Source organism: Vicugna pacos, chromosome 7 (assembly GCF_048564905.1).
Source record: "Vicugna pacos chromosome 7, VicPac4, whole genome shotgun sequence".
In the NCBI taxonomy this organism is placed as follows: Eukaryota; Metazoa; Chordata; class Mammalia; order Artiodactyla; family Camelidae; genus Vicugna; species Vicugna pacos.
Window position 1 is genome coordinate 9697701 of NC_132993.1, and position 11236 is coordinate 9708936.

General features: G+C 39.9%; 1 protein-coding gene across 10 annotated transcripts in view; it reads left to right on the forward strand.

Moving 5' to 3' along the window:
• TPK1 (thiamin pyrophosphokinase 1) overlaps positions 1-10956 on the forward strand; it is a 320519-nt gene extending 309563 nt beyond the window's left edge. For 7 of the 10 annotated variants that reach the window (XR_012074168.1, XR_012074172.1, XR_012074169.1 and 4 more), the window contains one exon: positions 10554-10637. Coding sequence is in view for 2 of the 10 variants with exons in the window: in XM_072964301.1 (XP_072820402.1) it covers positions 10554-10672 (119 nt within the window). In the remaining 8 variants the exon portion in view is untranslated. Of the gene's footprint in view, positions 1-8975; positions 9053-10346; positions 10467-10553 lie in introns of those variants that run through there. The other 3 variants (XR_012074173.1, XM_072964303.1, XM_072964301.1) reach the window with 3 other exon arrangements.
• The last annotated feature ends 280 nt before the right edge of the window (positions 10957-11236 follow it).

An 11236-nucleotide genomic window follows, 5' to 3' on the forward strand; every position in this document is an offset into this window, starting at 1 on the left:
CTCAAATAAACCTATCTTTTATACCTCGAAGATCTAGAAAATAAAGAACTAAACTCAAGTTAGCAAAAAAAGGAAATAAAGTTCAGAGAATAGTGAACTAGAGACCAGGAAAACAATAGAAAATATTACAAAACTAAGGACTGGATCTTTGAAAAGACAGACAAAATAGACAAATCTTTAGTGAGACTAACCAAGGGAAAAGAGAGATCCCAAAGTAACAAATTATAAATGAAAAGGGGGACATTGCAACTTATAATACATAAATACAAAGGATCATAAGAGGCTTCTATGACCAACTATATGCCAACAAGCCAGACAACCTAGAAAAAGTAGATAAATTAGTAGAAACAGAACCTATCATGACTGAATTAGGAAAGAAATGGAAAATCTGGACAGACCAATTATTAGTAAGGCATTGAATCTGTAATTTAAAAAAAAAAAACTCCCAAAAAAGGAAAGTACAGGACCAGATAACTTCACTGGTAAACTTTACCAAATATTTAAAAAGAATTAACACCAATCCTTCTCAAACTATCCAAAAATATTGAAGAGGAGAGAACACTTCCAAACTCATTTTATTAGGCCAGTATTATCCTGATACCAAAGCCAGATAAAGACACTACAAGAAAAGAAAATTACAGGCCAATATCCCTGATGAATATTGATGCAAAAATTCTCAACAGAACAGCAAACCAAATTCAACAGCACATTAAAAGGATTATACACCATTACCAACTAGGATTCATCCCTGGGACGCAAGGATAGTTCAACATATGCAAATCAATAAATGTGATAGAGGAGACTGAGAAGATGGCGGAGTAGAAGGACGCTCGTAAGTCACCCTCTCCCACAAATACACCAAGACCCACATCTACAGACCCACTCAGCCAACCAGAGCACCTGCGGGGCTCCGACAGAACATCGCCCTCTTCAAAAGGTAAAGATGCCAAAAATCTAGTAGGAGAAAAGGAAAAAAGAAAGAACAAAAGGCAAAGCAGCGCGGGACGGGTCCCGCGGGGAGGGAGCGGCAGAGGAGGACTGGCGCTCGCTCACCGGGTCTCCCCTCTCCAACTGAGAGGCCAGCGGGCCGGAGGGGGAGCCTCCGAGGCTCGGATCTCTACAGAGCAGCCCTTGTCTGACAGAACTAAGTTAAACGGGCACAGAGCGTCGTCCTCCCCCCCACCCCCCACACCCAGCCTGAGACGCGGGCCGGCAGCGGCGGGCAGGGCCAGGCCGCACAAGCCGGGCGGAGGGCAGGGGGACTGCACGGAGGCAGCCCCGGGGGCCTGCAAGGGGCTGGGCGCCGTGGCTGTGGGCGCACAGGGCAGAACAACCTGGGCCCTCCATAAAACAGCAAGGTTGATGTGCTCTCAGGGGAGGGGTGCATGCCCCCATCTCTCAAAACCCGCGGAAACTTTTCGGGGGAAGAGAGGCGGGGCTCAGGCACAGCCGCCATATCCTCCGGCGCTGAGCACCCAGGCGGGGGCGGGGGCGAAACCTGCATCCGCACCGAGGGGCTTGGCAGCCTCAAAGGCCAGACTGAGATGGGCCTACAGCCCGGGGCAGATAGGATCCTTCCAACCTGGTCCCTCAAAGACCTTGCTCCACAAAGACAAACAAGGAGCTGAGCTTTGGCCCAGATGCAGGGACAAGGCTGTCCCTCGGTCTTCCCCGAGCCCACCTGCAGAGCGCGCAGCCGCACAGAGGGCGGAGCTACCGGCGGCGCAGGCAGAGGGAGAACGGCCCCCCGCCTGTCGGGCAGGAACACAGCCCCTGACCGAGGTGCTGGGAGGGGGCACGACCCGCCCTCCTGCCTGGCCAGTCTGCAACATCTGACTGCGGCATCCGGAGGGGCAGTGACCCGCCCGCCCGCAGCAGAGGAGAGCTGCATCTGACCCCGTGTTAGGAGGAGGCGCGATCTGCTTGCCGACAGGTGCTGGGAGCAGCACAGACAAGGGCGCCAACAGAGGGCCTCTGGAAACAACAAGCTGAGCTTCCAAAACAGGACGAAGACAGAAGGACTTCACATTAAAAGCACACAGACTCCAGGAGAACAACGACAACCCCCCCCCCTTTTTTTTTTAATCTGTTTTTACCTGTTCTATTTTCTATTACTCTCTTAATTTTTACTTCTTAATTCATTTCTATTTCTCTTGGGTTTTGATGTCCTGTTATTCATTAGACACAGGTTTCAAATACATCTATTCATCTCCCCCCCCTTTTTTTTTTAAGGTTTTAAAAGGACATCTCAACCCGATTACTACTCTGCTTCAACTCGCTCTTCTATTATTCATTATACACTGTTTTCAAACCCTCTTTCTCCCTTCTTTTAAAAATCTTTCTCTCTCTCTCTTATTATTTCTTTTTTTTCCTAAGTTCTATTCATAAATAGGCATTAGATAGATAAAATCCTTAAGATCCAAAATAGACAACTGATACTCCATAAACCACAGTGCCAGAGAGGTATGAGCAAGATGAAGAAACAGAGAAACCCTTCCCAATTAAAAGAACAAGAGAAATCCCCTGAAAGAAAGATCAATGAAATAGACATCGATAGCTTACTAGATCAAGATTTCAAAAAAGGAGTGATCAAATTGCTGAAGGAATTAAGAGAGATAGTGTTTAGAGATATAAAATATGTCAAAAATGAAACTGAAGCTATAAAGAAGAGCCAAGTAGAATGGGTAAACTCATTGACTGAGATGAGGAATGATCTAATAGCTGTGCAAAGCTGACTAGATAATGCAGAGGAAAGAATTAGTGATCTAGAAGACAGGACAATAGAAAGCACCCATTCAGAAAAGCTACAAGATAAACAAATAAAAAATAATGAAAATAGCATAAGGGACCTATGGGATAACATAAAGCATCCCAATCTTCGCATAATAGGGGTCCCAGAAGGGGAAAAAAGATCAAAGGGGATTAAAAAGGTTTTTGAAGAAATCATGACTGAAAACTTCCCAAACTTAAAGAAGGAATCAGATATCGAAGTACAGGAAGCTCAAAGGGTCCCAAACAGGAAGAACCCAAATAGACCCACACCAAGACATATCATAATCAAGATGGCCAGAGTCAAGGATAAAGAAATGATTCTAAAGGCAGCAAGAGAAAAGCAAAGAGTAAGTTACAAGGGAACCCCCATAAGGCTCTCAGCTGATTTCTCTACACAAACACTACAGGCCAGAAGGAAGTGGCAAGATATATTCAAAGTCCTGAATGAAAAAAAAGATGCAGCCTAAGATACTTTATCCAGGCTATCCTTTAGGATAGAAGGAGAAATAAAGAATTTCACAGACAAGAAAAAGCTGCAGGAGTTTAGCAACACTAAACCCATGCTAAAAGAAATATTGAAAAGTCTATTCTAAATAGAAAAGCAGCAGGATGCTACAGAAATGAGAAATTCACAACTGGAAAGGTGATAACTCATGAATTACAAATAAAATAAAAATGAAATTATAAAAGAAGACATACAAATCACTGAGAGTGGGAGAGGGAGGCAGGGAAATATAGAATATTTTTTTTCTTTCTTTTTAAAAATGTTTTAACGGTAGGATGGGTTTGATCATGTTACTATCAGTTTAATAAAAATCGTTATAGTAATGGGCTAATAGATTTACGAAAAAGGGTAACCACAAGCCAAAAACTTACAAGGGAGTCACAAAAATTAAATAAAATCCATGATAATACAAAGCAAAATTACCAAACCACAAAAGGAAGAAGAAAGGAACAAAGAGGATATACCAATTCAACTGCAAAGATAAGTTCAAAATGGCAATAAACACACATCTATCATTAATTACTATAAATGTTAATGGACTAAATGCTCCAGTCAAAAGACATAGAGTGGCAACTCGATAATAAAGCAAGAACCTTCAATATGCTGCATACAAGAGACCCACTTTAGGGAGAAGGACACATATAGATTGAGAGTGAAAGGATGGAAAAGGATATTCCATGCAAATGGAAAAGCCAAAAAAGCAGGTGTTGCAGTACTGATTTCAGACAAAATAGACTTTAAAACAAAGGCCATAAAGAAAGATAAAGAAGGACATTTTATAATGATTAAAGGAGTGATACAAGATGAGGATATTACACTCGTTAATATATATGCACCCAATATAGGAACACCTAAGTACATACAAGAATTACTAACAGAGATAAAGGGGGATATTGATGGGAATACAGTCATAGTTGGAGATTTTAACACTGCATTAACATCACTAGACAGATCTTCCAGACAGAAAATAAACAAGGCAACAGAGAAGTTAAATAATACAATAGAAAAACTAGATTTGGTGGCTATTTTCAGAGCATTACACCCCCAAAAAATAGGATATACTTTCTTTTCAAGTGCACATGGAACATTTTCCAGGATCGATCATGTACTTGGGCACAAAAGAAACCTCAACAAATTTAAGAAGATAGAAATTATCTCAAGCATCTTTACTGACCACAATGCCATGAAACTGGAAATCAACAACAGAGAAACAAAGGGGAAAAAAAGGAAAGCATGGAGATTAAACAATCTGTTATTGAAAAAACAATGGGTCAACGAGGAAATCAAAGCTGAAGTTAAAAAATACCTTGAGACAAATGACAATGAAAGCACAACCACTCAAAATCTATGGGACACAGCAAAGGCAGTGCTAAGAGGGAAGTTCATAGTGATACAGGCCTTCCTCAAAAAAGAAGAACAATCTCAAATAAACAAGTTAACCCACCACCTGAATGAATTAGAAAAAGAAGAACAAAAAGCCCCAAAAAGCAGCAGAAGGAAGGAAATAATAAAGATCAGAGAGGAAATAAATACAATAGAGATTAACAAGACCATAGAAAAAAATCAACCGAACCAAAAGCTGGTTTTTTGAAAAAGTAAATAAAATCGACAAACCTCTGGCCAAACTCACAAAGAAGGAAAAAGAGAGAACACAAATTAGGAAAATAAGAAGGGAATATGGAGAAATTACAACAAGTAAAATAGAAATACAGAATATCATATGAGAATATTATGAAAAACTATATGGAACCAAACTGGATAACCTAGAGGAGATGGACAAGTTTCTGGAAACATACTGTCCACCAAAACTGAATCAAGAAGAAACTGACCACTTGAACAATCCAATCACTAGAAAGGAAATAGAAATAGCAATTAAAAACCTCCCTACAAATAAAAGTCCAGGACTGGACGGCTTCACCGGGGAATTCTACCAAACATACAAACAAGAACTCATAGTGGGGAGGGTGTAGCTCAGTGGTAGAGTGCCTGCCTAGCATGCACAAGGTCCTGGGTTCAATCCCCAGTACCTCCATCAAAGTAAATAAAAAAACCTCATCACTTTAAAAAAAAAAAAAAAGAAAAGAACTCATACCAGTCCTTCTCAAACTCTTCCAGACAACTGAAAAGGAGGGAATACTCCCGAACTCACTCTATGAAGCCACCATCACCCTGATACCAAAACCAGGCAAAGACACTACCAAAAAGAATTATAGGCCAATATCACTGATGAACATAGATGCCAAAATCCTCACCAAAATATTGGCAAATAGAATCCAACAACACTTAAAAGAGATTATACATCATGACCAAGTGGGGTTCATCCCAGGGACACAAGGCTGGTTCAACATATGCAAATCAATCAATGTAATACATCACATCAACAAGAGAAAGGACAAAAACCACATGATTATCTCAGTCGATGCAGAAAAAGCGTTTGATAAAATTCAACACCCATTTATGATAAAAACTCGCCAAAGTGGGTATAGAGGGAACATATCTCAACATAATAAAAGCTATATATGACAAACCTACAGCCAGCATTGTACTCAACGGTGAAAAACTCAAAAGCTTCCCAGTAAAATCTGGGACAGACAAGAATGTCCACTATCACCATTCCTATTTAACATAGTCCTGGAAGTCCTAGCCACAGCAGTCAGGCAAGAGAGAGAAATAAAAGGGATCCAAATTGGAAAAGAAGAGGTGAAAAGTGTCACTATATGCCGACGACATGTTACTATATATAGAAAACCCTAATAAAAGGTCCACACAAAAAATACTAGAGCTGATTGAAGAATTCACCAAGGTAGCAGGTTACAAAATTAATGTTCAAAAATCAGTTGCATTTCTTTACACTAATGATGAATCAACAGAAAAAGAAAGTAAAGAAACAATCCCCTTTAAAATAGCACCTAAAGTAATAAAATATCTGGGAATAAATCTAACCAAGGAGGTGAAAGAATTATACACAGAAAACTATAAACCATTGATGAAGGAAATTAAAGAAGACTTTAAAAAATGGAAAGATATCCCATGCTCTTGGATTGGAAGAATCAATATTGTTAAAATGGTCACACTGCCCAAGGCAATCTACAGATTTAATGCAATCCCTATCAAATCACCCAGGACATATTTCACAGAACTAGAACAAATCATAATAAAATTTATATGGAACCATCAAAGACCTAGAATTGCCAAAGCATTACTGAAGGAAAGAAAGAGGCTAGAGGAATAACTCTCCCAGACTTCAGACAATACTATAGAGCTACAGTCATCAAGACAGCATGGTATTGGTACCAAAACAGACATATGGACCAATGGAACAGAATAGAGAGCCCAGAAATGAACCCACAAACTTTTGATCAACTCATCTTCGACAAAGGAGGCAAGAATATACAATGGAATAAAGACAGTCTCTTCAGCAAGTGGTGTTGGGAAAACTGGACAGCAGCATGTAAAACAATGAAGCTAAAACACTTCCTTACACCATATACAAAAATCAACTCAAAATGGATCAAAGACTTAAACATAAGACAAGATACAATAAACCTCCTAGAGGAAAACATAGGCAAAACATTATCTGACATACATTTCAAAAATTTTCTCCTAGTAGAAATAAAAGCAAGAATAAACAAATGGGACCTAATGAAACTTACAAGCTTCTGCACAGCAAAGGAAACCATAAGTAAAACAAAAAGACAACCTACGGAATGGGAGAAAATTTTTGCAAGTGAAACCGACAAAGGCTTGATCTCCAGAATATATAAGCAGCTCATACGACTCAATAAGAAAAAAATAAACAACCCAATCCAAAAATGGGCAGAAGACCTAAACAAGCAATTCTCCAAGGAAGACATACAAGTGATCAAAAGGCACATGAAAAAATGCTCAATATCACTAATTATCAGAGAAATGCAAATCAAAACTACAATGAGGTATCACCTCACACCAGTCAGAATGGCCATCATTCAAAATTCCACAAATGACAAATGCTGGAGAGGCTGTGGAGAAAGGGGAACCCTCCTACACTGCTGGTGGGAATGCAGTTTGGTGCAGCCACTGTGGAAAACAGTGTAGAGATTCCTCAAAAGACTAGGAATAGACTTACTGTATAACCCAGGAATCCCACTCCTGGGCTTGTATCCAGAAGGAACACTACTTCAGGATGACACCTGCACCCCAGTGTTCATAGCAGCACTATTTACAATAGCCAAGACATGGAAACAGCCTAAATGTCCATCAACAAGTGACTGGATAAAGAAGAGGTAGTATATTTATACAATGGAATACTACTCAGCCATAAAAAACGACAACATAACACCATTTGCAGCAAAATGGATGCTCCTGGAGAATGTCATTCTAAGTGAAGTAAGCCAGAAAGAGAAAGAAAAATACCATATGAGATTGCTCATATGTGGAATCTAAAAAACAAACAAACAAAAACAAACTGTAAATACAGGACAGAAATAGACTCATAGTCAGAGAATACAGACTTGTGGTTGCCAGGGGGGTGGAGGGTGGGAAGGGATAGACTGGGATTTCAAAATTGTAGAATAGATAAACAAGATTATAGTGTATAGCACAGGGAAATATACACAAAACGTTATGGTAGCTCACAGAGAAAAAAATGTGACAATGAATGTGTATATGTCCATGTATGACTGAAAAATTATGCTGAACACTGGAATTTGACACAACATTGTAAAATGATAATGAATAAAAAATGTTAAAAAAAAATAAAAGAGGATGAGGCAGGAGATCTCTGTCTCCACCATGTGAGGATACATCAAGAAGGAAACCAGCCAGGAAGAGCATTCTCACCAGAACTCAACCGTGCTGGCACCCTGACCTAGGACTTCCCGAGCTCCTGGACTCTGAGAAACAAAAGTTTGCTATTTAAGCCACCCAGTCTAGGGCATTTTGTTACAGCAATCCACAGCCAACTAAAACATGTTTAATAACTGGTCCTGGTGGGATTTTAAACATTGCAAAACAAAATTAAAACACGATTTGTAAGATTGGAGAATATTGGCCTTGTTTAACTCATATATTTCATGCAAAGGAAAATTTGTGGCTTCACATAAAACTATTTCAGTTCTTTCCGCATTGAAGAATTAACTTAAAAAAGAATTAACTAGGATGCAACAATGCCTTAGAAAAACCAGTATGTATATAATGCAGAGTTGTCTACCGGGGATAATCCAAAACTCACTGTCTGCCTTCAGAACATCAGAAAGGAATTTACACACAACTACAAACTAGAGGAATAATTTCACACCCTTGTCCTTTGAGCCCAGGTGGAAACAGGATTTTAACCTAATGAGTTCCCAGAATCTTAAATGCGTTGTGTCCAGTTCAGGTGGGTTTGTGGGTAACCTGTTCTCCACTGGGGAGTTTCCACTGTCAAGTTGGTCCACCAAAGCACCCAAAATTTGCCTTTCTGAACAGACGGCAGGAAATGTTTAGACTGAGCCCCAGCTCTTCCTCGGTGGCCCGCCGGAGCCCCCAGGCCCAGCATGGATGTCCAGAAGCACCTGGTGCCCACCCCGCGCCCAGGCACGGCCGCCCTTCCTGAGAGCAAGGCTTCTCTCCTGGACAGACTTTGCTGTGACTCCCTCCCCAACCACCACCCGAACCCACTATCCATGTAATAGTGTCTGGATTTGTAAACTTAACATATGTGCTTATCCGTGTCATTCAGAAACTGCATCTCGGAAAAGCCCCAGATTACTGAAGAGGCAAAAGCTTCCTGCGCTGAGTTAGGGGGAGCATCCACACGAGGCGGGGCCCTTAGGGCAGTATCCACGTGAGCTTCACCCTGTGTTCCTGTGGTTTTACTTTGTAACTTCATGTTTGCATTAGAAACCGTGTTGACAACTATGAAAAAGAAACAGTTTGAGTTTTAACAAGAAAACTGTGAACTGGCAATACTGGCTATACTTTGTCCTCTAACACTATTTCTGAATTTTGAAATTGCCTTTTCAAGATTTCCTCAGAAGGATAACAGGCTCCCTCTAGCGGGAAGTGAACGTTATAACGGAATTATTTACTCCCAAACTGAAACTTCATAGTTGCACTTTGAAAGGAAAGGGACTTCTGCCTCTTACAGGGTGGTTTCCCTAACACTTATTTATTTTTTCTCTTTCAATTTTAGAAAAGAAATTAATACTGATTATTAACAAGTGTCTATAGGACTGTCATGGTTGACAGTCATGTTAACAATGTGAACTTCTCTTATGTAAGCAGGGAAGTGAGGTTACCAGTAGAAGCCTAGACATGAACGGAAGCCAACTTGTTAGGAAAAAATAAATATTTATAGATTTATGTAATTTATAAATATATAAACTCTAATAATATAACTTAACTCCAAAGCCTTAATTTTGATAATTAGGTAATTTAAAGGATTGTCTCATCTCTTGCCGTCAGTTTTACACTATTTAGTGCCTTGCTCAAGATTACACATTTGGAAGCCTGCTTTTTGACCTTTGAGTTCTGATTAATTTTACAGCAAGTAAGCCTTGCTCACTTTGGCCTTTCTTACCTTATAAGAGAAAGATGACCCAAATCCCATGCTTTTTTTTTTTTAAGTAATTAGCTTTCTGCCTCATATCATTTATACTTGAAATAAAAACTGCATTTTTATAGAGACTATTCACATATAAAAATGTTAATTCTAAATCATCAAGAGAAGTTAAAACTGCACCCACGCAAGGAAGTAAGTAACATATTACAGAAATGGGTTTCGGTTTTACCATTGGTAAAGAAAAAAAAGAAAGAACTTGATGAAATTTAACACTGAGAGTAATGTACATCCCAAACTGGTAAATAACCAGTAACCAACATCAGGAAGAGTGGTTATAGCCAGTTATGGGAACTTTCAGTTTTCAAATAGCGTCTCATACATTTTACCTACCCCACATTTTATACATCTTCTATCAAAGTGTGTGCTTCATTGCTTTTTGGCAAGAATTTTTTCTTTATTTTTTATTGAAGTATAGCTGATGTACAGTATTATGTAAGTCACAGGCATACCATAATGAAAAAGTGTGACGAGGCATATATGTGCATACAGGTACAGCTGAGGCCTGGTGCTGCTCACCGGAAATTGATACAGCGTTGTAAACTGTACTGCAATAAATGTTACTTCCTCAAGAAATAGGGAAATCAAATAATATGTTACTAAAAAAACTAAGTAAGCTTTTTGGCAACTACTGATGGTCATTCTACACTGGAGGAAGGTTGGCTCTCACTAAATTTCTGTTTTCTTATTTTCCTGCAGCAAATCACATGCTTAGTTTTGGAACACTGGTCAGTACTTCCAATACCTACGATGGATCTGGCGTTGTGACTGTGGAAACGGACCATCCCCTCCTCTGGACCATGGCCATCAAAACCTGACCCACAGAATGACGTCCACAGCTGTGCCTCTGACTTACCTCGCTTGCCAACGACTTCATGCCCAACAAGAACAGCTCACCCTGACCGGAGGGGTCTAAACCTGTCCACGGGAAGCCCGCTAGTTTTAAAGATGTCGGTGTTTAGATAATCCAGGTAACATTATCAACGACGCATCTCAACTTCACAGTGAGGGGGGACATCATTATGTAAGAAAGGAAATAAGCTGTTACATTCAGTTGGAAAGCGAATGTGGGTCATTCCACTCTAAAATTCAGTACTGATTACTTACGTGACTAATCATTCCATGTATCCTAGAAAATTGTTTTTACTTTTGAAGCTGAGGAAGCTCTGTTGAGGCTTCTTCGTGTCCAGCACAGAAACCTCCTCCTGTTCATCCTTAAATGCTTAACACCAAAGGTACTTGTGTCTAATAATACTGAATCTCTCTGCATGATATATATGTCCTTCCACTGAAAGAAGAAAAAAATTCCTTCCAGCTTGGGATGTTAGAACTGCACCGTTTCATTCCGGCCTTAACTGTCTTTGGTATTAGCTTTCAAAACT